The sequence below is a fragment of the Mastacembelus armatus genome, chromosome 7, assembly GCF_900324485.2.
Source record: "Mastacembelus armatus chromosome 7, fMasArm1.2, whole genome shotgun sequence".
Lineage (NCBI taxonomy): Eukaryota > Metazoa > Chordata > Actinopteri > Synbranchiformes > Mastacembelidae > Mastacembelus > Mastacembelus armatus.
In genome coordinates this window covers 23440440-23467975 of record NC_046639.1, presented here as the reverse complement: position 1 = coordinate 23467975, position 27536 = coordinate 23440440, and the positions used below count along the sequence as shown (strand labels likewise).

At 40.4% G+C, this 27536-nt stretch overlaps 1 protein-coding gene across 1 annotated transcript; it reads left to right on the top strand.

Annotated features, from left to right (window-relative positions):
* The first annotated feature begins 437 nt into the window (after positions 1 to 437).
* On the top strand, positions 438 to 27536 carry spen (spen family transcriptional repressor). Its single transcript, XM_026333662.1, is given in 16 exon segments — positions 438 to 795; positions 3325 to 3645; positions 11327 to 11941; positions 14679 to 14836; positions 15013 to 15213; positions 15296 to 15447; positions 15542 to 15667; positions 15787 to 15900; positions 15984 to 16097; positions 16205 to 16305; positions 16422 to 22377; positions 22379 to 24196; positions 24354 to 24698; positions 24806 to 25000; positions 25195 to 25353; positions 25483 to 27536. Coding segments are annotated over 16 exon segments (10590 nt in total). The 5' UTR covers positions 438 to 712; the 3' UTR covers positions 25615 to 27536.

Sequence of the window (27536 nt, the reverse complement as noted above, 5' to 3'; positions counted from 1 at the left end):
CCATCCCAATCACACCCTATAATTATGAATATTTGTCTAGAGTGATTAATTATTGACATAAATTATCAGCCAAGGTTGAAAAAGGCTGAATGCTCCTTTGTAGTTAATTTAAAAAATAGACTTTTATAATAACCAATAATAACAACAAATTTCATAAAAAAATGAAACTTGGGATAATTTAGCTTGACTGTGTGCAAAATTATTCACCTGCCATACCCAACCAGCACTGATGGGATCCTCCTGTGAGTCAAAGCTTCTCAGATGTCAAGGCACCAGCATTCAACGAGGGGTTTTCTCACGCATGCGCAGAGGCGGACGACTATCTCATCGGGGAGAAAAAAGAAGTTCACACACAAAGCCACGCCTGCGCGGTGTGCCTCTCATTACAGGCGAAGTTGCTGCATCTTTTTAGGAAGCTACATGCTTTCTTTCGACACCCAAAGGTCGCATGGTGTCAGGGACGCGCCTAGTCACGGGAACAGTCCAGAGCGCGTTCATGAGGCTCAAGATCGCGCTTGAACAGTGAAGAGTATCAAACAGCGTGCGGGGATCCAACCCAATGGTTTACATAGCGTTACAACGACTAATCAATGATTTGCGCCGAGTATTTTTTTCTTGTCCGGCGTTCATTTTGCAAACCTTTTCTATTTTGCACGGGAAGAAACTGACATAGCAAACTCATCTGTATGATCGGGGATCAGGAGCACACAGTATGGTCCGGGAAACCAGACATCTATGGGTGGGAAATTTACCCGAAAATGTACGAGAAGAGAAAATCATTGAGCACTTCAAGCGGTGAGTAGCAGCAGCAATGAGAGATGTGTGTGTTTGGTAATGTAAGGACGAGTGCACGGCCAGCATCTCCTCTCTGTTGTGTCACATTTTAGTGAAGTCGGGATGAAGCAGGAGGTTCCCCTGTAGCAAAGTCCCATTTGGCAACTGTGCTGTCAGCTCTCCATAAGCAACATCAACCCTGCTGCATTTTATCCGAGATGGAATAAAAACCACCAGCAGCTTCAGCCACACAGAAAGTCAACATATGATTTTGCCATTTTGGAACAATAACTAATTTGTAAGCTAAGCTAGGTGACCACTTTACTGTTGTAGTGTGTACATTCCCAGGTAAACATTTGACTTTTAAGCAGCTTATCTTCCCACCTGGTGACGGTAAAGGAAACAGATTTTTCTACAGCATACAGGCGAATAGCACCCAGGCAGTGTAAACAAACTTCAGCATTGTAGCAGATATACGTTTAACGCCGTGCATCTGGCGGTATCTACCCCCGTGTGCTTCTGCTGCCTGAGTCCGGTGCTTCACTTGATTATCTGCGAGTTTATCAGGTCACCAAAAGTGTGTGCGGACTATGGGTAATCAGAATACTACAGCCGATACCTACCCTCAGGAGTGCACTGCAGTTGTTCAGAGTCTTTTTTATAAAATCTAACACAAGTCGGTGAAACCTCAAAGGTGACGCGACATCACGCCGCCGTCCACGCTGCAACATTGTTGCAAGCTGCCTGTGATTGAACAGGGCGCTGTGTTTTCTGATATGCAACATTGTAGCGTCGTGCTGGGCTGCTGCTGTTTACTTTGTGAACGAAAATGGTTCGTTGCTTCATTGTAACCGCGTTGCTTCCCCCAGCTGCTGACTTGCACAGCCTGCAGCGTGATCTGACTTAAGCCAAACCAGACCACATATCGATATTTTGATTACAGTATTCAGCATGGTTGAGCCCCGTTTGTGCTTTTTGTTTGGGCGATCAGAGGAGCCCGTCACATGCACCGTTTGTGGGCTTTTAGCTCTTTGTTGTCTTTCTTGGACAGAGAAAAATGTAAATATGACTTTTTGCGTGGCTATCACGGTCGTCTACGCACTCTCGCCTCTCTCTTCTCGGCTGTCAAGGAAATAGCAGCCCGCCTCTCCGTCCATATGTGCCAGAGAGCAGACTGCTGAAAAACATCATAGTCTACCTATATGAGCATCGTTGCGTTTTTTGTAATGTGGAGGCGTCGCCATATCGGACGAAATCTGCTAAATTACCGACATAAAGCATACATGTCTGTTCAACAAAACTCTAACCGAAATGTATCATTCCCCAGTTTACGCCGCAACATAGGACTGTGTGAAATATAGATATAAAGGGCTTATATTTGATTTGCTGCTTTTCTCTCTTGGTCTTATTATTTACGGTAGACGGATGCAGTGGCTAAGCTACAAATATGGTCCGTATCTGCTTGATGTACAATAATGGTCTACCCACGCCACGTTTTATTTACATTAGTGTTATGATATGTGTAGTCTAATGTTTGGGGGATGGTGACTGACAGCATGCTATTGCAGTAGCGGAGAGGAAACTGTGTCGGCCAGTCCTTTTTAGCATGCTGCCTCAGCTCCAGCGCTAACCCAGAGGTAGTCAGAGTATGCAGGTGCATGACAGCCCAATGTCTGATAGAAGTCAATGAAGATGGGGGACGGCAGAATGAGTAAGCAGTGTGAACAGCTTTTCTAAAATGGCGTCGAAGGCTGTTCAATGTTGGGAACTGGCATGCCAATAAATTTATGGGCATCCTACTGTCTCTGACAGCGACATTATTCGTGGGGGAAAGTCAACGCATAAATATAATAGCAAGCTTTGAAATCCCAGACTGGGTTTACATTTTGTGTCTGTCAATTCAACCGTCATTTGACGGGCTATGTTTTTATTTACAGGCTTATTACAAACAGTAATGACCCTGACCCTCATGTACATCTATTAAAAAACTATCTATTATACCTTGATTTGTTATATTTTAAACTGGGCGGCAGAAATGAATGATGCTATACTTAGAAGCTGCAGCAGAAGTGCCTTTCTGATGAGTAAAACAAAAAGAGTCATATTATAGGTATTTACATGTTTTTAACACACACACACACACACACACACCATGAAATGTCTAAATGCTGCCCAAACCTCATGTTCACTTTTTTTGAGTAAGGATACCAGAGCACTTTCCGTGTAGAAAACATGTCAATGTAAGAAAACATATGCATTTATTAGCATGCAATGTGACAAGGTTTCAAGTCCAGTTGCTGGGTTACTGTTGCCTTGTGAGAAAGTACCACAGAGCAGAAAACAGGAGTGGCTGAGACACCTTAGCTCCCGCCCCTCCTCAAACACAGACATGGAATAATTCAGCACTGTGCAATTTGAATAGGCCTGCTGAATTAGTCTAAACAAATAATTCAAATGGAGCACCCTGTTTAACATTCATTAACACTGATGCAGTACATTTGCAGTTCAAAACTTATGGGTCACTCAGTTTTTTCTTTGCATTGTCTCCAGATATGGACGTGTGGAGAGTGTCAAGGTCCTGCCCAAGCGAGGTTCAGAAGGTGGAGTTGCAGCCTTTGTGGATTTTGTGGACATTAAAAGTGCTCAGAAGGCTCATAATGCTATCAACAAGATGGGGGACAGAGACCTGCGCACTGATTACAATGAACCAGGCACAATTCCTAGTGCCGCAAGGGGGCTGGACGATACTCTGTCCTTAGGCTCTCGTGGCCGGGATGTATCAGGGTTCACAAGAGCGGCAGGGGGGGTCGTGTATGGGCCCCCCACGTCGCTCCACAGCAGAGATGGACGCTATGAACGCAGACTAGACGGGTAAGTGGACAAAGTTTCTCTGAAGGCAGGGGGAACCGTGATTTCTGGTAAACACCTTACCTCCAAGCATCTTTCCATCATCTATTCATTTACTTGGTTGGGGGTTAAAGAGGAGAAAAAGAGTTTATGCTTAAGAATTACATTTTTAGGTCCTCTAAAGTCCTCAGAGCGCGACCAGTGCTCCTGGATCCATACCTACAGGTAGACACTGAGATATTCCTTAAATTAGGGCATTTTTTGTATACAAGTGTATCTGTTACCTAAATGAATAGTCCATAGTTTAAATGGCTTTGGGGATTATCTTTGTGAGTTTAAACATCTCTGTGAGGTGGAAACATCATTTGCGGAAAATACGGGGCAAAGATTGGATATCGTAAAATTTCCCAGGATTATTGGAGATTGCTGGAGAGAGAGAGAGAAAGAGAGAGGGAGAGAGAGAGAAAAAGAGAGAGTGGTCCAGCAGCCATCCCTGGGATTCCCCTAATCTGGAGTTACGAGCCCTGCTTGATGGATTAATGTCACCCTTTTTTCTCATTTAAGAAAACAACCAAGAGCATACAATTTATGTATAAGACACCATTGTTTGGATTAGTCTAATTTGGTTTTCAGTTATCGTGCACAACTCACGGAGGTGTTCACTTCTCTCGTGGGCTGGAGTCATGTGGATAACCTGCTCAGGATATTTATTTCCCACTGCTGGATTAACATTGACCAGGCACCCAAAGGATATGCTATATGTTAAAGGTATGGGTTGTTTTCTTGGTTGTTTCTCTTTGTTGTTTTATTTGGGATTATGTCTGAGATCAGGGCATTACGATTTGAGTGCTGGGAGACCTCTACTGGTGATACATCTCAGTAGAGATACAAGAAAAACAAGTGAGCATATGATTTTTTTTCCCTTCCTTATTTTTGTGGAGATTATTTTTATTTTTCTACGAATGAGACTTAAAGATTTTCTGCGGACCAACATGGACTGTGTTTGGATTGTACAATTCAAAGAAGAATGCTGGAAATAGTGACTGAAACGTTATTACCATCTGTACAGTTGGAGATCATGTCTGTGGATTACCTCTTCTTTCTTGAATGTGGAACTATAAGTAAACCTCGGATATAATCACATACAGAATCAGAGAACTACGTTGCACCCTTGAACCACATTTGTCATAGACTCAGCCCAGGTTTTGGACTCTTCTGTTCATAAAGGAGATCATACATAGACAACAGACATGAGCATACATGAACTTCAAAACTGCATCTTCAACACTGGGAATGAATACAATGCTACTATGTACAAGAATCTGGATTATCATTAAGAGACATCTTCTTTGTTCCGCATCTGCCATGGCCATGTCATTTCCTTCCCCCTACTAAAGGAATTTGACTACATCACTGCTGTGCACAGCATGTCCAAAGTGGAGGACAAAATGAAGATGCAAGACTTTACATCACTTCCATCGTCACTGTTGTGGAATCAACAGTCTAATACTTTATAAAGACAGACTCCTGGATATAATGTATTTATTTAACTGGACTCAAGTACAACACAGATTTTTTTTTTTTTTTTTTTTTTTTTTTCCAATGTTGGGATGGATATATGGACTCAGATTGACATTTTCCAGTATACAAATTGTTCTAACCTGGATTTGTACCAGACCAAGTGTGTTTTCAAGATTTTAATTAAAGCAGACACACCAGCTCATCTATGCGCATGAGGTCCCCTGCCCTGAAGATGAGGATTTCTAATATGAACAGTTTTGTCTTTTTTCCCCTCCACTCAACATTTTTGCTCATTTTTTTCTGCTCACAAAGTTCTATCTCCCTAGATTGTATTTGGAATTATAGGTCAAGTTACCACTCTCTCAAAAGGTTGGTATGTCCTGCCCTGTGTATTTTAGCTGTCCTCTCTAACCCCCTAGTTTGATCCCCTGTCTCTCTCCATTTTCCCCACTAACCAAAGTAGCTGGTGCATAGACTGTTATTACTGCCTGTGTGTCTACAAGCAGAAATCTGTACCTTACCTTGTTTTGTTTTCCTTTCTCTTCCTCTCACCTGACCCCACCTTTAGCTCCTGTCCCCTGCTCTCCTTATGATGAATAGATTCATATGGCAGCTGTTGATGAGTGATCAAAATATAAAAAAAATGTCTCTTTGTAAAATACAACACTTAATGTAACACAAAGATTCAAGTTATTCAAAGATTTGACACATTCATTATTTGCAGAGAAAATCGAGGATGTCTAAAAGATGTGCCAAATGACAGCCGTGCAACCAGAATAGTTCAAATAAGAAAGAAAAAAGATGAAAAAAGAAGTACAGGGAATACGATTTCAAACATAAAAGAAAAATCGAAATTAATTTAGTGCATATATTTACTATATTTACTCTTAACAAACTGTGAGACTGAATTAAGTATTTAATTAATGATTTAAGTCTTCGAGTATCAAGCAGAAATGGCAAACATGAGGATTTTCTGCTTTTCTCTGTTGGACTGTTAGTTGGACCAAACAAACAAAATTAGGCTCTGGGGAATACAGTGGGGGGAAAAACATTTTATTGTCTAAATAACTGCTTCATTAAAAAATAATCTGCATATACATCAATAATGAAAATAATCATTAGTTCCAGCTCAAGGATCTTTTGCTCCAGCCTTGCTGTTATTGTAAACCTATCACAGGGTTCAACTGTGAGCGATGTGTAACACATTTAATATTATTCATATAGTATTGTTATTATTATTATTATTCTTATTGTAGCATTTCACTCTTTATGCATGGTTGATAATAGTAACTGGCAGCACATCTGTGTATAGACAGATGTCCTGTATGATTTACAGGATGTCACAGCTCCTTTGCAGGTTAACCAATAAAATGCTTATTTTTATAAGATGGCTGTCACCCATCAGAGATTTTTCTTAAGGCAGTCCCTTTAATTTCTGGTCTTATTTGACTACTGCAGACTACCGATGTGGCAAATCAGTGGGCATGATGGATTCATATCGATACTCTCATAAGATTGGTACACTGGCTTGACGCTGGTTTCACTGACAGAAGGATATTTAATAGTAAACTATTAAATGTATTGCTCCCACATGACCGAGTCTCCACATAAGACGCCTTTTTAGCATGCTGCTGGAATGCATCCATTTAATTATGCTGTTCACGTAATCCCAAAACAGTTGATGTGCTTAGCATGCACCAGAGCAGATTAATAATCAAACAATGATGGAAGTGCTGCTAAAAAAGTCTAACTGAATTATTTTTACGCTCCATGAATAATGTAGAACCTGCTTTGTGTAAAGTAAAATTGAAGTGAAATTGAAGGCTATCTATTGAGCAGCGGGCCTGTGCCACCAAATTAGCATTTTCGAGAGCATTTGGGGGTCAAGGTAATCCATCAATTTCACTGCAGACATTGTTATGCCATAGATGTTATTCATGAATCCTGCACACAGATGATTAAATCAGAAAAGTTGAAACTGAATTTGCCCCTGACCTGCTGTACTTTATGTAAAGTGCAGTGAAATACAGACATAGTGCTAGTATCCCGTTAATCAAGCATCTCAGAGAGTGTGTGTAGCCTCTGCAGCCTTTTGTTCTTGAGCCCTATGGCAAAAGGCTCTGGCAAAGAGAAATAATGAAATACTTCCACTCATGATGTAAAAATAATTTGGGCGCCTATAGGTTACAGTTACTTTGAATGTTTTACAGTGATTAATATTTGCAGTTTGGCCTCATCAGCGTTTTTACATCGCTTAGAATCAAATAGTTGCAGTCAATAACCCCGCTAACCCTTAATTCCAGTCAATGATTGCCAATTGGTGGGGGCTGGATAGTTCCTTGGTTATAAATTGTGGTCCTTGTAGGCTAATTCTGTATCCCTGTGCAGGCTAAAATTAAAATGTTTAAAGGAAGCAAAACATTTATTATGTTATTTGCTACCAAGTGTTAATGCAGGATAAATCCTTTGAAGTATGGCGGTAATGTGTAAGGGTGAATGTGTGTAACACATTTCTTCATGTGTAAAGGTCAGGTTGGGCATTTGAAGAAACTCATCTTATGGGTCATTTACCAAATTGCATTTCAGGACATCACAGAGCGTCAGGGAGGGAGAGAGAAACGCTTGAGTCATATCTTAAGAAATAGAGGCAGACTTCACATAACACCTTGTGCATCCTGTTTTGGTTCCTAAACCACAGGCTGACATCCAGGCAGTTTTTTTTTTTTTTTTCAAATGTTTTGGCTTTGGACATTCACATATTTTGGTCCCCAGATGTTTGCTTTGAATTACCCAAGACCTGACTGAGGAAATTGGCTGAAAAACACTTAAATGTTTTTAGCTGTGCTTTTGTATGAGGATCCATTTCTTCATCAACCAGTAGACAAATTCCTATATTTAAAATAGTTTCTCGTGGAAACACTATTCCACGCATTTGTAAAGCACAAGAAAGCTGGAAAATTCTAAGACTAAAAATTGTAAAAGCCAATCAAAGTGTAAATTTGACTTGCTGAAGTAACATATTACACAGATTCAAAACAAAATGCAGAGGGTCTTTTAAATGTTGCAAATCTGTTTGATTTGTAGTTACAGTTAACACAGATTTAATCAAAACATCTCTGATGGTCCAAATCAATCTAAGATCTAAAAGCCTCCACTAGTTATCAGAAAGGAAAATTTGGGGAACTTGTTGAAGGAATCAGGAGGGACTTTTTTAGTGAATTTTCTCTTCATATCATCAATATAAAAAAGCCAAAGCATGTGAGATTTATTTTTTTAACAGTACTTATCTGAACTGGATAGTAGAAAGTGGATCTTTGCAGAAAGAGTATGTCCCAGGAGTATGAGATCTTTGTTCTTAAAACCAAACCACTATGCATAGTGTTTGGTTTTCTCAGACATCTTACATCATTTCAGGTTTGAACATTACACTGTCTTTAGGATTTCCATCTAGTGAGTATGATTTTTATTATTATAGAGGTATTTATACCAACTTATTGGATTTATTCTTGGGTATGAGATACATAGCAAAAGTTTGATTTCTGTGAGCTGTTTTTTTTATTTGGACCTGCAGAGACTTTTTCAAACTGTTCACTGTTGGCCCAAACTGAAGCCTTACGACAGCACACACTTACATACATATATACATACATACACCTCCAAAAGTTCAAATATGGCCCAAAACTTTCAAGTTCTACATTGTTGTTTTGTTTTGGATTAAAACCTAATGTCTCAACATAGCAAAGTAAATAGACATGCTGTTCAAGGGATTAGAGAACGAGGACTTCTCTTTAGACTTTAGACTGCTCAAAATGGTCACTGCTAATTTTGACTTGAAATAGTTTAACATTTCTGTTCTTATGCAGAAACTGACTCAACAACATTGTTGGCATGTCATACTGATCAGGTTTTGCAAATTCTTGTATAAACTGCTATTGTTAATTTCTAATCTTTTTTTTTTTTTTGCCGTTTTTCCAAAACAATGAAAAATATGAAGGAAATTTCATTTGAAACTAGACAGTGATAGTTTTGAGAGATGAGGGTTAGAATTACAAACATTTGCCAAAAAAACAAAAAACTATCAGAAGGTGTAGTTCAAAAGGCCCTCACCTGTCATAAAAAACTGGGACAAACTCCAACCTGCCACAAAGAGGAAGGTGAAAGCACAATTCTTCAAGGTGTTAAATCCAGCAATGAAACAGGGAAGATGATCTATAATGATTTGGGGGTGTTTTGCTGCAGGCCAAGTTGAAAATCTTCACAACATCCAGGGATGTCTCCACCAGCATGGTTATCAATCCATCATATAGTGTCATGTTTTACCTTCAGGAAGTACACTGATTGGCACTAGTTTTAAGCAGTGACCCCAACACAAACCCAGGTTGTGCACAAATTACTTGGAAAAGAAAGAGAAGGATGGCGAGTTATCAATCATGATATGCCCTCTCAGTTACCCAACCTCAATCGCATAGAACCTCTCTTGGACAAATTGGATTGTAGGATTTGTTGGCTACAAATGCTCAACATCTCAGACAATGTCTGCAGATCCGGGGAGAGATCTGAGCAAGATACCTGGAAAAACTCACAGCGAGAATGTCCAGAGTTTGCAAAGCTGTAATTAAAGCCAAAGGCAGATATTGTTTAACATTAAAAGTTCTATCTATCTATCTGTCTGGATAAATAGCTGTAGAGGTACTTATATAGATAGATATGTAGACACATGTGGCCCTGTGATGGACTGGTGACCTGTCCAGGGTGGACCCCTGCCTTTCACCCAAAGAGAGCTGGGATAGGCTCCAGCTGATCCCTGTGACCCTGGTTAGGAATAAGGGGGTACAGATGATGGATGGATGTGTAGACACGTGTAATATAGTGTCACAGGTATAATTATGATGTGTCTTTTTGTAGTAAACGTCTCACACTCGTACAGGAGATGTTTTACAGTTTTGTTAATTAATTTAATTTTTTTAAGTTAATTTGTTTTTCATTTAATTCTAAAACTGTATTAAATGTTTCTATCCTCTTGTTTGAAGTGGACAAACAAAGCTGACCTAGAATAATAAGAATAAAACAGTCGTATTTTAATGTTATAATATTGTAGGTATAATGAGGGTTGGTAAATGCTGTTATGTTAAACCATATTCCGCCCTGTGTTGGAACATCATGGCTAATTTGCTGATTATAATTTGATCTGAATTCAAACAGTGGTAATTGCTGTCCTGTCCCGCTCATTACAGGGAGTTTGGTAATATGACTGCTGTAATGACTCAGCAGTCGTATTACCAAATTAAATTCTGATTGCTTTATTCAGAGAGAGTGGGTTCAGGTCTTCCTATTTGCACCATTTCGAATGTGCGTCTTCATAGAAGATGCTTTGAAGTGGTGTCACATTATGTAACATTATAAACAAAAGGCTTGTCATGAATCACCTACAAAAACCTTCAACAAAGCCTCACATGATAAAAAGCCTCAAAAATGGCTTCTGTTACAGTCACCAGATGTTATAAGAGAGAATGACTTGAAAATTTCTAAAGACATAATCTCTCATTTAATTCCTTTTATTATAAGTAATCTTTGTGCAAATCTTTTATATCCTGCAATTAAACACTGAAATAAGCACCGTATTTCTCTTCTGTTCATCACTGAATGCATGCCTTTTACTAAAACTCTCTTCTCAGTGATCTGCGTTGATTCTCTTTTCAGTCCATGTGTGTTGCATTCTACAATAGGACACGCTACTTAAGTATGTCTTTGATGCTTGAACTTGGACACTTGATTTATAGGTTTAAGCTGCATTCAAACAAAAGATATTTTCAACTAAATCATCTTAAACCTTTTTTACACCTTAAAGTTGAAAGAAATGTGTGACGGACATTTGCTCTGGTTCTGATACACTTTATCTCAAAGTCGCAAACAGAAGACACGCAAGACCTTATGCTCAGTTGTCTCAACCCATCATGGAAATTCCCTTGTAATTCAGTTTGTAGGCTGGTAAATAATAATAACAACTACCCTTCCTTAAAATACTGTAGTGCCCAATCTTTCAACGTGTCTAATTAAAACAACCCCACGAGAGACACCTGACATAATTTTGTCAACTGTGTGATACTAGCAGCTTTCTGAAACGTTTGAAACATCTGGAATGTAATTGTAATGTGATGTTGTCCTCTCTATTTCTGTTTCTTAGGACTGCTGAAAGTCGGGAGAGGGCATATGAGCACAGTGCCTATGGACATCATGAGCGTACTAGTAGCAGTTTTGACCGCCAGCGGCACTATGAAACAGACTATTATCGTGATGCAAGAGAGAGGACTCTAAGCACGGCTGGGACTGGGTCTGGCACCTCCAGTGGAAGCGGTACAACAGTGTCATCAGGAGTCGGTGGAACTATTGTTAGCTCTGTGGCTGGCAACACAGGAACAAGTGGATCAGCAGGGGGCACGACAGGTGGAAGTGGAGGATCTGCATCCAGTGGGGTTGGCTTCTACCGCTCCCACAGCAGGAGTCCTTGTCGCTTTGAGACACCAGAGCCTCGCTATGAGTCTCGTGCAAGGGAACCCTTTACTTTGGCCAGTGTGGTGCACAGGGACCTTTACCGAGAGGACAGGGGTCGGCGTGGGGAGCGTTCGTACCGCCACAGTCGTAGCAGGTCTCCACATTCAACGCATTCTCGAAATCCCTCTCCTCAGAGACTGGCAAGTCAGGCTTCCCGTCCTCCACGCTCCCATAGTGGGTCAGGCTCTCGCAGCCGCTCCTCTAGTTCAGACTCAGTCAGCAGTACCAGCAGCAGCACAAGTGGCAGGTGAGTGAAATCAAGCTCTCTGTCAAGCTTTCTACCATGTGCATGACTGTTTACCTTTGTGGATCCCAGTCATAAACAGGTGCAGGACAGAGGAAATGTTGCACAAATAGAAGTCTCCATGCTGAATGCTGCTTCAGATTACTGTAAATTGCATTTACAAAATTCAACTAGACAAGATCCAATTCAGTGAGAACAGCTGAGAACTTAGCGTCTTTTTCTGCAGCTTACCTGAGTCCTGTAGTAGCAGGATGAGTATTTTTTATGAGGCTAACGTAGCGTTAATGCATGGTATAAGATGCCATTGATTTTATGCAACACAGTGTTGTACAGAATTGTTCTTTTACAAATCTAGTATTATGCATAATTCCAATGTACATTATACAAATAAAAAATCTAAGCTAATTTTAATTCAGTTTCTCTCAGATATGCAACATTTTGCACACAGGGAAACCATGTAAAAAATGTCACTGGTATAAACTTTACCTCTCAGCACAATCCACAATGAAACAACTCATAGATCTAAGTGTATCTGAATTAAATGTGTGGGGTTTTCACCAGTGTGGACTTGTGGATTCAAATTGAATTTGAAATGGAAAAATGACTTGAGTTTTCACAATGTCCCTGTTTATAATCTGTGTATAATTTTCAAGGCACTAGTTTTGTCAACAAGCTAAGACTTGTGTGTGTTTTTAATTTGTCAGTGGTTAGTAGGGACTCCCATCAAGACCACTGTATTGCTCAACATCCCAAAATGCAGAAGCTGTGGTTTATACCATTAACCCTTTTATCGTGACTCCTTATACCATGTCATTATGGCAAGTTCTTCTTCTAATTTAAAGCAAAAATGATGATACTGCAGATGACAGGAGTCAAAAACAGTGTTATAAACAAAGCAAGATATCCAACACTGTACAATGAAGGGCTTGCTTTTTCTGTGTGCAACATTTAAACAAACATCCATGTTCCTCCCTGCTGGTAAAAAAAAAAAAAAATTGCATACAAGTATCTGCATGTTGGAGAAATGATTGGAGCTAATAGTGGGTAACAACAGCATCACCAATATGTTTTTAAAAAAACCCAATTTGGAGCATGTAAAGCATTTTGAAATGTTCTAGTAGTAGTTTTCAAGTCATTTATTAATTTATTTGTTTATTTATTTATAAAGATGTTGTCCTGGCATGCTGTGAGTATGTTTTTGATTCTGGTGTTACAACCAAATGTCCATCATCACAAGCAGAGGCTGTCAGTTTATTTGTGCCAGTCGGTCTGGTCTCAGCTCTGTTTTGAATTTGACATGCTAATTTAGTCTCTTTTTTTTTTTTTTTTTTTGCATGACTGAGTATTGTTAGATTTACTGTGATGATGCTTGTGTCCAAGTTCTTTGTAAATGTATTGCTTTTGTAATTTGATTGGTTTAGGATTATTGAGTAATAATTAAACAGAGTGTACAAATAACAAAAGGTTAGGATAATCAAATGCAAGTGAAGTTGACAGTTTTAAAACTACATACATAAATGTACTTAACCTCTGTCCAGTTCTTTTTGTTTAACTACCTCACCTTTGGACACAGCAGAGTCCACAGTTCTGATCGACATGTAGCGACACATGTGGTTTCACAAGGTAGTGCTGTGGGTGGAAATTTCAGGAGACGGCTGGTGTATTTTTCTCACTGCCTACCTCTGTGTATGGGTAATGGCTCCCCCCCTCCGTGAGATCCAGTTGGAACTGGAAATTTCTGGCCAGTGCTGGCTGCCTGCCCACTCCCACAGGCCAGACTCCGTCAGCAGCACTTCCGGGAGTGTCTGAGCTCGGGAGGAGAAAGTGAGAAGGAAACAAACAGCAGAGGGCCTAGAAAGCTGAGACAGGCATGGGAATAGTTTGAGAAAAAAGGTGCATGAGGCAGTCATGAATTTGCCACTGACAGATCCACTGTTGTATACAGATTTCCAAATGCACAATATCAAAGTGAATTGATGGGAAGACGGGTATATATATATATATATATATATATATATATATATTATATTATATTATATTATATTATATATATATATATATATATATATATATATATATATATATATATATATATATAATATAATATTATGTGTGTGTGTGTGTGTGTGTGTGTGTGTGTGTGTACACATCCGTTAACTTCACTCCAAGTGCACTAAAGGAACAAAACCTGAATCTAATCAGTATTTGCAGGACTCCTGTTTGCCCTTTAACCAATAGAGGTTCTCTTTGGTTTGACCCTGTCCCAGTGTCTTGTGACTCCATACTGCCCAGATCAGGGCTCTGTGGGGATCAGACCACCTGCTGCAGGACTCCTGGTTCTTCTTGCCTCTGAAAATAGTTCTTCATGAACTCTAGTGGGTTCTTTATGGACTTGTTGTCCTGCACAATGAACCTGGGATCAATCAGACACCTGATGGTGTTGGGTGATCTAAATCTAAAATATCTAAAGTGCTTAAAACATCTGCACAGAACTGTATATGAATAATTGATAGGAGCCAGTGCATGTGTATATTATTGGCGGATCAATATAGTAAGACAACTAAGCCATATATATATGTATATATATATATATATATATATATATATATATATATATATATATAAATAAAAGAATATATATGAATCACTCCATTCTTACATATTCTTAACAGTAATATGACTAAGAGAAAAACCTATAAGGCTTACATTAATACCAGTCCATGTTTCTCTTTTGCTACAGTGATTCTAGCAGTAGTTCGAGTGATGACTCCCCAGCACGTTCAGTACAGTCTGCTGCTGTTCCTGCACCTTCAGCACTTCCTTTATCCTCCCTGGACAAAGATGAACCACGTAAAAGCTTTGGCATCAAGGTCCAAAATCTTCCTGTGCGCTCCACAGGTTAGTTCTCAGCTCCTCCTTGCTTAGCAAGCATTTTTATGCAAAAAAGTATTGTATTTCTGTATAATCCTCAAATCTTAAAATATTTTATTAAAAATCACTAGAACATTGTTATTATTTAGTAACAAGTATATTTTTTAGTATGTGTACTTGAAACATTTTATTTTTTGCCACAGATACTAGCTTGAAGGATGGTTTGTTCCATGAATTTAAGAAACATGGAAAGGTCACATCTGTACAAATTCATGGAGCTTCAGAGGAGCGGTACGGGCTTGTATTTTTTCGCCAGCAAGAGGACCAAGAGAAAGCACTTGGGGCATCAAAGGGCAAGCTCTTTTTTGGCATGCAAATTGATGTCACAGCATGGAATGGTCCAGGTAAGTTTTGATCTTTAACAGAACTGCAGGCAAAAACATGATGGTAAACCCCACACAGTTACAGTGAGTACTTATTTTACAGAGACAGAAAGTGAGAATGAATTTCGGCCCTTGGATGAGAGGATAGATGAATTTCATCCAAAGGCCACACGAACATTATTCATTGGAAACCTGGAGAAGACCACCACTTACCATGACCTGCTTAACATCTTTCAGCGCTTTGGAGAAATAGTGGTAGGTTAAATTTATCTTGAGAATGAGGCCATATACTATAGTTACCATGCTGATGATGCTTATTGACAGCATGTTTCTGTTTTTATCCCAAAAGGATATTGACATTAAGAAGGTGAATGGAGCCCCACAGTATGCCTTTCTACAATACTGTGACATTGCCAGTGTCTGCAAGGCCATAAAAAAGATGGATGGCGAATACCTTGGTAACAATAGATTAAAGGTGAGAATTATCATGTTTTAAACACCTTATTGTCTTTAAGCGTTATTTGTATAAATTGTTTCTTTGTTTGATGTTAGGTAAAACAATTGCAAAATGACAATTTATCCTTCTTTTTTCAGCTGGGCTTTGGAAAGAGTATGCCGACAACATGTGTTTGGTTGGATGGATTGGCGTCAAATACAACTGAGCAGTTTCTTACTCGTCATTTCTGCCGCTATGGGCATGTTGTCAAGGTAAGTGTGTTTATTTTCCCCTCTATAGTTGCTCATTATTTACTTTCTGGCATTTCGGGACAATTTTTGTCTGTCTTCTACAGGTCGTATTTGACAGAATGAAAGGAATGGCCCTTATCTTGTATAACAACATTGAATATGCTCAAGCTGCTGTCAAAGACACAAAGGGATGGAAAATAGGGGGTAGTAAGATCAAGGCAAGTAAAACAGCTTTGCTCTAAACTTATGCTCTGTAATATCATGTGTTGACAAAACCAGATAGTCTGTAAAAACTGCAGCTTACCATCTTTTTTTTCCCTTTAAGGTGGACTTTGCCAATCAGGAAAGTCAGATGGCTTTCTATCGTTCAATGCAGGCATCTGGCCAAGATATACGAGACTTTTATGACATTCTTTCTGAAAGAAGGTGTTTACTTTGTTTAATAAATAATTAATTTGAAATAAATATTGTTAAAATAATTGATTCCAATGTATGATTAAATTACAGCTAATTCTTTTGGGTCTATTTTTTTTTTTTTGCAGAGATGATCGGCGAACTCAATATGAATTTCAAACAGAAAGGCAATATTATGAAAATGTACGAACACCAGGAGCATATACTGATGATCCACGTCGTAAATACTCAGCTAGAAGCCGGGAGTTCTACACTGAATGGGACCCATATCAGGGAGATTACTATGATCCACAATACTTTGAAGACCCCCGTGAATATCGGGAATACAGAGCTGACCCTTATGAGCAGGACATTCGCAAATATAGCTATTTGCAACGGGAACGTGAAAGAGAGAGAGAGCGATTTGAAACAGATCGTGGACGTGATCATGGGAGGAGGACAATTGAGCGCAGCCAAAGCCCATCTCACATTGCGCCTCGCCGTCCTGCTAGTCCCACTGCATCTCCTTCACTCTCTGAGAGAATACCAAGTGATTCAGATCGGCGTATTTGTTGTCGATCTTCTGAAAGAAGCGGTAGCTGCAGTTCCATCTCTCCACCCAGATTTGAAAAACTTGAAAAGGCACGCTCTGAAAGGTATAACAAAACTGACAAACTGGAAAAGGAGCGAGTTTTTGAAGTCGAGAGAGGGAATTTGGTTGAAAAGGAGAAGAAGGCTGGGCGTAAAGAGCGGGGGGACAAGGACAAAAGTGAGAAACAGAGGCTTAAGAAGCTAAAAGTTGCATCACCTATTACTCAAGCATGTGAGACAGAACCTGAGCTTGAAAGAGATGTTAGTCCTGAGTCTGTTCTTCGAGGTAAAAACAGTAAAATTTCAAAGGAAACATTGAGCAAAGGAAGGTTAGACCTACTGCCTTGTGTTGTGCAGTTAACACGTGTTAAAGAAGGGAAATTGATTGGTCATGCTTTCCAAGAAAAGCAAATACAGAAGGGTGGGGGTGACAGTCCTAGATTAGCGTCACCTTCCACTGACCAGAGGAGTCCTCCATTCCGCTCAGAACCATCAAAAGGTGATATTAGTAAGCATGGAAAGCTGGCCAGAGACAAAAATATGCACAGTTTAGTGGAGGTTATTGACAAGGATGCTAAACTAAAATCCAAAAAACATGGAAAATCTGAAATGGGATTTGACAGTGGTATTTCAGTGGATATTGATCGTTTAGCTGCAAGGAAAAGGCGTTTTGAAGACACTGGGAAAACTGATCGACAGAAAAGAACTAGTGAGGAAGACCCTGGTAGACCTGGACTTCATAAACATTGGAATAGTGCTAAAGACACAGATTTGGATAAGAACCCTTTGATAAAAGGGATGAATAAAAAGGAGCATCACAAGGATAAATGTGCCAGGATGGTCTCAGTTACGAGTCCAAAAGAGGGACGAGACTCTGTAGGCCTTTCTCTGGAGCGGCAGTCAAGGCTAGGAGAACTACCTGAAGAGTGTTCAGATCACTTAGACTCTGTATATCTTAAAATGGATTTAGATGGTTCAAAAAGTGAAAACAGTTCCAGTCTCACAAAGATGTCAGATGATGGCAGTCTTGATTTGGATGAGCAACAAAAACAGGCTTTGTATGAAAACGAACTAGGAAGAGGAAAATGCAGAGATTCTGATGAGGGAGAAGAACACATTCTGCATACTGACCAGACTAATATTTGCTCAAAACAGATTGAGCCACATCGATGGCTTCGACCCAGTCTTGGCGACCCTGATAAGGAAAATCCACCAAGTAATGAGACTTGTGACTCTGAAAAGGACTACATCATGCATGATGTTGGAAAAACAACCCATGATCTAACCAATGATGACTTCTCTTCCTGTAAACGAAAGAAACTGGAAAATTTTGACTTTGAAATGGTTACTACAAAAGGAGAGCGCAATTTTGCAAGTTCCCATAAGTTGAGTGAGGATGTTTATCCAAGTATAACATCCTCAATAGGATCTAGTCACTTTTCTGCGAATGAAGAAGATGAAACTGCACAGATTTCTGTGTCAGTTATAAACAAAGAAAGAAAATCCTCTCCAACAGCAGAAGATACATTTTCACACACAGAGTCAATAAAAAACAGTTTGGGTTTAACAGCCAGACAGTTTCAGTCTTCTGACACTGAGCTCCCAAAGCTTAAGACAACATTGCTTGAATGTGATGAGGAGTTAATGCAACATTGGGAAAGAAGGATCAAGTCTGATTCACTTAGATTGGAAATGACATTCCCAAGTGATGTTACAAAACGTGAAAGCAACCGCAAACGACTTGGCCAGGATTTGGAACCTGGTGAAGTGCAGTCAGAGTCAGATGATGAAGATGATGATGGAGAAAACAAACACATCTCTCCCAAGTCCAATAGTTCTTTGTCTTATATCATCAGGGACCGTGATGAGAGGATCCTAGACCTGAAACATTCAGGCTCCTTAGAAAAGAATAAGTTTTATTCTTTTGCATTAGATAAAACTATAACTCCTGATACAAAAGCACTCCTTGAAAGAGCCAAGACCTTGTATTCATCCAGGGAAGATAATTGGTCCTTTCTTCCTTCACGCTTTCCGGCCTCCCACAGCTGTTCAGATAAGGACAAGGTAGAGTTAGCACCTCGACCTATTCCTTCTTGGTATATGAAAAAGAAGAAGATTCGCACGGGCTCTGAAGAAAAGCTGCACGATAAAAAGGAGGAACTTAAGCCACAGGATCAAGAACGTCATGAACTGTTTGCCTCTCGGTTCCTGCACAGCTCAATCTTTGAACAGGATTCCCGTCGTTTGCAACATCTTGAACGTAAAGACAAGGATTTTGAAACTGGAGTTGGTCGGACTTTTGCTAAGCCAGGTGTTACTGAGGCAGAGCCTGAGTCTGTGGGAGGGGACATCCCACCAGAGCCCATTGTCCTTTTTCATAGTCGGTTTTTGGAGCTTCAACAACAAAAGGACAAGGACCATCCACCACCTGATTCTGAGAATGATTCAGTACTGGCTGAGATTAAAAGAGATGAAGTGCAGACTGAAAATGTGCTGTCTGATAAAGTATCTGAACCATTACTTAAGGTTGATGGTAAATCAGCTAGCCCCCCATTAACCTTGACTATTTCACCACTGGTTAGTTCCCCTAAAGAAGTTACACCAGAAAAGAAAGATGTTTCAACTCCACCCTCAGATCACACTGTTTCATTTGTCAAAGAAGATAAAGTGGAGCTAGTTTTTGAGATGTCCCCATCTCGTTCTCTTCCTACTGAAGACTTGAAACCAGTTGTTCCTAAGCTAACCATAACCCCTCCACTTGTATTGTCAGAACCAGAAAATGAAATGGAGACAAAAGTAGAGTTAAATGAACCAAAAGTGAAAATTGGTGATAGTTTAACAGGGGAACATAATCCTCTTGTGGTAGACAAGCCCCCAACTCCTGGTGGTTCCCTCAGTGGTTTTGAGACAGCAGAATTTGCTTACTCTGAATATCCAAAAATTGAAGAAAAATCTGATATTAAGACAGAACCTAAAATAGAAAATCAGGAACCAAAACACTTTGATGAAGCTGTGAAAACTGAAACAGAAAGTGAGGCATGTATGCCAGAGCTAGAGACTGAAATAAAACCTTTACCAAACCGCCGGCAGCCTAAGAATAAAAGAGCAAAACCACTGTCAGTTTTGCGTACCCCCCAAAATGTTGCCACAGAGAAACCTGCAACTCGAAAAAGTGAACGGATTGACAGAGAGAAGCTCAAAAGGGCCTCATCTCCAAGAGCAGAAGCACCAAAAGTTTTATTTGAGTCAAAAACTACATCCAAGTCACCAATTCATGCATCAGATTCTGAACAAAACCTTGAGTCAAGTTTGATCCATGGGAGGACACGTCGCAGGAATGTAAGGTCAGTCTATGCCACACTACATGAAGATGACCAAGCTGGCAAAGAGGTAGTCGAAACATCACGCTCCATGCGCAAACGTGGTGTTGATAAAGAACCAATTCAGCAAGATGTTCAGATTTCATCTACCAATACTAGGCGAGGACGTCCACCTAAAAGAGGTGTCAAACGAATTGAGGATATATCACCAGTAAAAGGGGATCAACAGAAAATGATGGAAGAAGACACAGAGGTCAAAGAGACCTCAAGTACCATAGAGGTTGTGAAAACCTCTGAGGGATGGCGTTCACCCCGCGCCCAGAAAGTGCAACAAACACATCTTAGTTTATCTGCTCCACTTAATAAGAAAGGAAGTAGAACAGACAAACAGTCTGGGAGCACCACAGTGGTAGCTGAACAGTCTGATTTGACAAGTCATGATGAGTCAGAGATGAAGCCTCAAGCTGATTCAGAACTGCTTGAGAGGTTATCCGAAACAGTGGAAAATGCAAGTTCACCAGTCCACAAGAAGGAAAAAGATTTAAAAGACTCTGGCAAGAAATCTGCTGATGGTGAAAAGCTAGACACCAGCTGTTCTGAAAAAACACCACAGCCTGAAAAGAGTGTTAAAATGAAAACACCAAGACTGAAAAGAAATACCAAGCAGATCAGTGAAGAGAAGTCACACAGCTTAAAAAACTTTGAGATCCGTGTAAGTATTGATGATGTAAAAGGATTACTTCGTTCAGAGGATGATGAGCCTGAGTCATTTGAATCTCCTACTGTTACCAAAAACAAGACAGTAGTTCAAGAGAATGAGGAAACAACGATTACAGGCCTTTCAAAGGAATCAAAACAGCTTGATGTACAGGAAAAGGAAGACACTCTCTCAGAACCTGAACTTCCTACTGATCCAGCTGCAGCTCTTTTAGCACGTCAGATGGAGCTAGAGCAAGCAGTGGAAAATATTGCCAAACTTACTGTTGAGCAACCTCCCCGGGCTTATAAGGAACCCCCTTCAGGGCAACCCACTGTATTGCCTCCTGTCATAGTGGAGACGGAAGGTGAGGTTGAGGAGGAAAAGCGAGCTAATCCTGCAAGTGAAACTGAACTTGCAGCTGCTATTGATTCTATTACAGCTGAAGAAACCTGTGCAGATACAGATGGGTTCACAGCTCCTCCTCCTTATACTGCTATTATTCCTACCCCTGAATCTTTGATATCCTCCTCCTCCTCCTCCTCCAATGAGATTATGGAACCTGAAACACACATGGTGATCAACAATATTCTTGCAGCTGACTCAGACAGTGGTTCCCTAACACCCAACCTAAAGGGGTCAATGTCAGAGTCTAAGGCAGCTGAAGATACCCCTTTACTTGAAACTCCCAAGAAAATAGGCAAAGTTAGAGCAAAAACTCCAAAGAAATCCAGAAGTCGTAAAGGTGGAGCTATTAAGAAAGGGGATACTGCTGAAGACATTTTACAGCCAGAGCCCTCTCTAGTCAAGTTACCTGAGTCAATCCCAGAAGACCCAGAAACAATTAATTTAAAAGCAGTTACAGTTACAGCTGGGGCAACTGCAGCAACCTCTGTCGTCACTGCTGTTGCAACTTGTAGACGTGATGTTACAAGTGCGATAAGTGTAGACACGCCCAAAGAGGCCGAACAGCCAGAAGTTGAACAACCGGTTCCCAAAGAATCTGCCTTCCATTCAGGCACAAGCAACATCTCCATTTGTAAAAAGCATCCCCAAGCAGTAGAGCCATCTACCCCTACTCTTGCCCCTGCTCGTTCACAAGCTGTATCCCAATTCAGTGTACCCCTGCCACGTCCTGTCAAAATTCCACTTTCACCTGACTGGCCTCAGAGATCTGAAGAAAGTAGAATATATGTTGCTCCTTCATGTCATGTCACAGTGGTAACTCCTTCTGTACCAGCATCAACTGCACTTGGAACCTCTTCAGCAAATCCTCCAATGCCACCTGATACCAAGGCCTCTGATATTGACCCTAGTTCTAGTACCTTAAGAAAAATCCTAATGGAACCTAAATATGTGTCTGCATCAAACAGCAATTCCATACCTACTACTATGGTGACATCTGCATTGTCAGATCTTTCACGGATGTCGGAGAATGAAAATCCCTGTTATTCAGTGGGTTCAAGACAGTTGCATCTTGAAGAGAGAGCATTTTTACCCCCCCCAGCCCATACACAACAAACCATCTCCACTCACAGAGTCACAACAGAACTGTGGAGAGAAAACTCAGCATACAGTTATTTCCCCTGCTACCTCAGTAATAAGTCGAATTCCAATGCCTTATGATACAGAGGAAACTCCACGAATTTCCCTAAGCAACAGAAGTATTGGTCTACCTATTCCCAAGCAAAAATTTAGATCAACGTCCAATGAGAATAATCGCTACCATGGTATGGATATAGTAGAAGATGGGAATAGAGGGCGCCCACTTGTTGAGACCACTACCTACAGTACAGGTTCCAGTCCTGGCCTAAGGGTCAATACATCAGAGGGTGTTGTTGTTCTGAGTTATTCAGGTCAGAAAACAGAGGGACCTCACAGGATGAGAGCCAAAATTAGTCAAATACCTCAAGCCAGTGCTGGTGATATAGAGTTTCAGCAGTCTGTGTCCAAATCTCAAATAAAGCAAGACACACTCATTGCATCATCCCAGTCGCCTAACCCAAAAGTAGCCCCATCTCCTGCAGCTTATGGGCACACAGGGGTCCTCTTAACTAGCCAGTCGTATAACTCTCAACCTGTGATTTCCAGTACCAAGCAGGAGAGTCTTGGATGTGACAAATCAGAAGCTCCATATCACTCAGCAGTCAAGATGTTCCAACAGTCTGTTACTTCTCCTCAAGTCTTGATGTATAACCAAGCTGTGATACAGCAGCAGCATGGCAAGAGAGGACTGGGGACAGAACCTCTGCCTAAAAAGATGGACATTGGCAAAGCTGTCCAGCAGTCTAACCTTAGTCCTGTCTTGAGTCCACACCACCCATCGCTATCTGGAACCCGTATGAGCCCCAGCCCTGGCATCTCAAGTGATCGATCGTCTCTACACCTCAAGCAGGAACCCCAGTCTCCCAGAACAGCTGTTCACTCTCCCTCACCTTTTGGTAAAGCATGTCCTCCCAGCAGTTCTCCTCTTGGAAGTTCAGTAGTTCTGAGTCATGGCATGCCATCAATATCTACATATTCTAGCATCCATCACCCACACTCAGAACAGTCCTCTGTCATAATTCAGCCTCATAGTGTCACCCAGTCACATGAATCCAGAATTAACACCCCACCAGTGTCTGGAATAAACTATGGAAGGCGAGGGGACTCCCTGTCTTCTCCCCACCCAGGGCCTGCACAGCGCTCAAACACACCACAGCCTAATGTCATTCGAGATATGGTACTCCAGTCTCATTCAAGTCCCCAGGGCTCAGTATCAAGTGGTGGTGGAAGCAGTGTAAATGACGAAGATCCCAGACACTTCAGCCAAGCCCTTAGTAGACCATCAGTGCCCCAACTCCAGTCAGATGTAATGATGATTCACAGTGATCACAGAGGACTCCATCCAAACATACGCATGGACCAGTACAGAGACATGCATCAGCGCATCCTCATGCACCAGCAATTGGGAGAGCAGGCCACTTTAGAAGCAAGACAGTCACGCACCTCAGAGACAGGAACATCTTCAAGCAACATCTCTGGGCCTGCAAAGAGTCCTATAGTAGGGAAGGGCATAGATATTTCTGCAAAAGAATCTCTCAAACCAATGGAGGGAAAGCTGATACATCCACCTTCAAATGAAAGTAGAATCAGAGGAGTCCATGGATCTAGTCCTGTTATGGTGTCTCCTCATCCTCATGGGGTTCAGCTGATCCATCCAGGAGGAACAGACTCCTTTCCAGTGTATCGGGACATGCGGGGCTTCCAGTCCCAGTTTCCAGGACACCCTTCATCAGGACACAGCCTGGCTAACCAAGGCATTACATCTTCACAGGTTAGTTCATGTTTTTATTGTCTGTGTCTTTGTGCAAATATTTTAGCCTTTTTATTATGTAATGTGTATAATTGCATTTTCAAGTAAAAGAGCATATTCATGTACACATACCAAGCATGCATAGCGCCATCAACCTGGTATGTCTTTTCTTAATCAGGTCCCATCAGAGCCTGAGCTAGGTCACAGGGCTAAAATGTCTCAGCTACATGGAGGAGGAAGTGATTCTAAGCCTGAGAGTTCCCATCTCCGCCATGCTACCTCTACAGACCTCTCACACATTTCCCGAATACCAGGAGATACAGTCTCACCCTCATACCAGTCTCCCATGACATCCCCTATGAGTCTTACTCACAAGCCTGATATATCACTGCAGAAAGGCCCTCCAGCCTTCCTGTCAACACCTCCACCAGCAGTGCCCTCATCAGCTTCACTGCAGCCACGACCTGATGCTAAGCTGGAACATTCAGGACATCGTTCCATTGACATGGTGCAACTTTTGACGGTAGGAAGACAAATAGTCCAGCAGGGTCATCATACATGAAATATGTTTTCTAGGCTTTTCCAAAAAGGAAACAATGTTTGCAAAACATTCCTGTTTTCTTTGTACAGAAATATCCTATTGTATGGCAAGGCCTCTTGGCACTGAAGAACGACCAGGCCGCTGTTCAGTTGCACTTTGTTTCTGGCAGCACCATATTGGCCCAGCGCTCATTGCCGCCCCCAGAGGGAGGTCCTCTTCTCCGCATTGTCCAGAGAATGAGACTTGAGGCTTCCCAGCTGGACAGTGTGGCACGCAGAATGACAGTGAGTATTATTGTTTTTGTTACATTTGAACAGCAGATTTGAACATTTGAGTCAACAGTTTCATTAATCAATATGAATGCTCAACTGGTAATATGGATTCAATAAACAAAGCCTTGTAAAATGATGCATTTATTGGTGGTGTGTTTCAGTAGTGTATTTTATGTATTCATTAATGAATGACTTTTTCATGCAAGGTGGAGAATGACTACTGTTTGCTACTGGCTCTACCTTGTGGTCGAGATCAAGAAGATGTCCTTGGTCAAACTCAAGCCTTGAAAAGCGGCTTTATCACCTACCTGCAAGCCAAACAGGCAGCTGGCATCATCAATGTGCCCAACCCTGGCTCTAATCAGGTCTGTGGTCATTTAACCTTTTTCTGTTTTTTTTTTTCTTTCTTAGTTTTGTTTTTGAATCACAATTAAAAAGGTATAATTTTTGTTGTTACCTCACTCATTATATTATTTTCTTTTTTGGATTCACAGCCAGCTTATGTGGTGCAGATCTTCCCTCCGTGTGAATTCTCGGAGAGTCACCTTTCGCGGCTGGCTCCGGACCTTCTCAACAGCATCTCCAGCATTTCCCCTCACCTCATGATTGTCATTGCCTCTGTTTAAATACCTCCATTTGTTTCCTGAACAAAGCCAACACCAGCCCTTCTGGACTCATCCAGTTTTGCAAACTGGAATTGCCTCACATTTTTATTTTTAACTTTTTTAAAATCTCATTTAGCACGCACTCTCCTTTCCCCCTTCACTTCACCAAGTCCTTAAGTCACCCAATGACGTTGAATTCCAAAAACGATACCTTTATAGAGAGGATTTAAAGGTTTAAACGTGGATTTTTAATGATCATTTTTGATTACTCATTTCATTTTTGCCATCTTTGGAGGTGTTGTGCATAGCCTTTTCTAATTCATAGCATTCATAAAGCTATGGATTAAGACCTTCCTATGGGATATTTTTTACCTTCATAAAAGTGATTGTGATTTTTTTGTTTTTTTAAAAAGAAAAACAATGTGAGAAGTCATTGCACTATGTTAAGGAAAAATTGTGAACTCTGTACAGATTTGAGTATAGTATGATTCATGTTATGGAGCTACTCTCATGATCAGCCATGCTTGTGCAAGATAAAAGAAAAATCATTGCCTGGAAAATGATCAAGAATCATTTCAGCCTGATCAATCATACTGCTTTTACTCCTTCACCATCAGCCAACGTCTTCATTTCTGGACTCAACTCTCCATCCCGAAGTGTTCCCTGCCCCAGGAACTCCTGAAGGGAAGTTTAGAGTTGTACAGTTTACACTCAATGCCTCAACAGGGGACTATATAAAGAATATTTAATTTGTTTATTTTTGTTTGCATCTTCTTTAAGCCTAAGGATATGTGGAAAATTGTGAAACTGTAAATATTATAAATATTTAAAGACTGAAGCAATGTGGAGAGACCAAGTGAATTATTTTACAAGACCATCAAATGTCAATTGTTTCTTTTGTTTTCTCTTTTTTTCTTTTTTTCCTTTGGGCAGGGGTTATGAATGGAAATGGTGATAAGGATCTATGCAGGATCCAAGTGATATTCACAAAAGAAATTGAATTGATTCTGTGCCAAAACATCTTATACAAATGTTCAACACACAAAGTAAAAGCTAAATTTTAAAAACATCAAATCAGAACCTATTTTCATATGTGACTTTGTATTTAGCCATTACGTGGGCAAACTTGATTCCTTTTTTTCTTGGCATTGCCCATCAACCCAACTCTGTTACCACAGTGTTTGTATATTTTGAAGATTTGAAATTGTATCCTCATTTTGAAGGAACCATTGTTGTATTGTTGGGGTTGCATTTCTTTCATTTTTGTTTTCCTTCTTCCTGATGTGGTCCTCTACTGCCCCCTGCTGTCTAATAATCATTCTCCCATGTTAAGAGATGAATCCTGAGGTCATTTAAGTCATGACCTCATGACAGATTTGCTACAGCATGCTTTATTTTGAAATCTTAAAGGTAAAATCAGAAAGGAAAAGAATGTTACTTAAACTTGACATCATGCCGCTAATGGATGTGCTGATCATCTGTCTCCATCCCTTCCCTTAAATGTTTCCTTGAGCCAACCTGTAAATACTAATGTCCTTAATATGTGCTGTGTATTTTTCCCCTTTATAATTGTCTTTTTTCAGGGTCCTTATTTTTGTTTTGTGCAACAAAACAAAGCAGTCTGAAAGAGGCAGGAGATGAGATGTGTGAAACCGATGCTGAAAGTAAAACCATGCTTGTCAGTTTTGTGGTGTAAATATTTCTCTGACTGCAAGCTGAATACTCTCATGTTTATGTTGAAGGCACTTATAATTTTTGATAAACAAAGGAGAAGAAAAAACAAAACAAAAAAAACTTAAAACGGTGATTAATATGAAAACTGTCTTTTGATCAATCTTCATTTTGAGTGTATTTTGCTGTTCCTCCATGAGGACATTTTAAAAATGTAAAATAAATGGTTGTTTAACTTACTTCTGAAGATCATTAAATGGTCAGTCACTCTG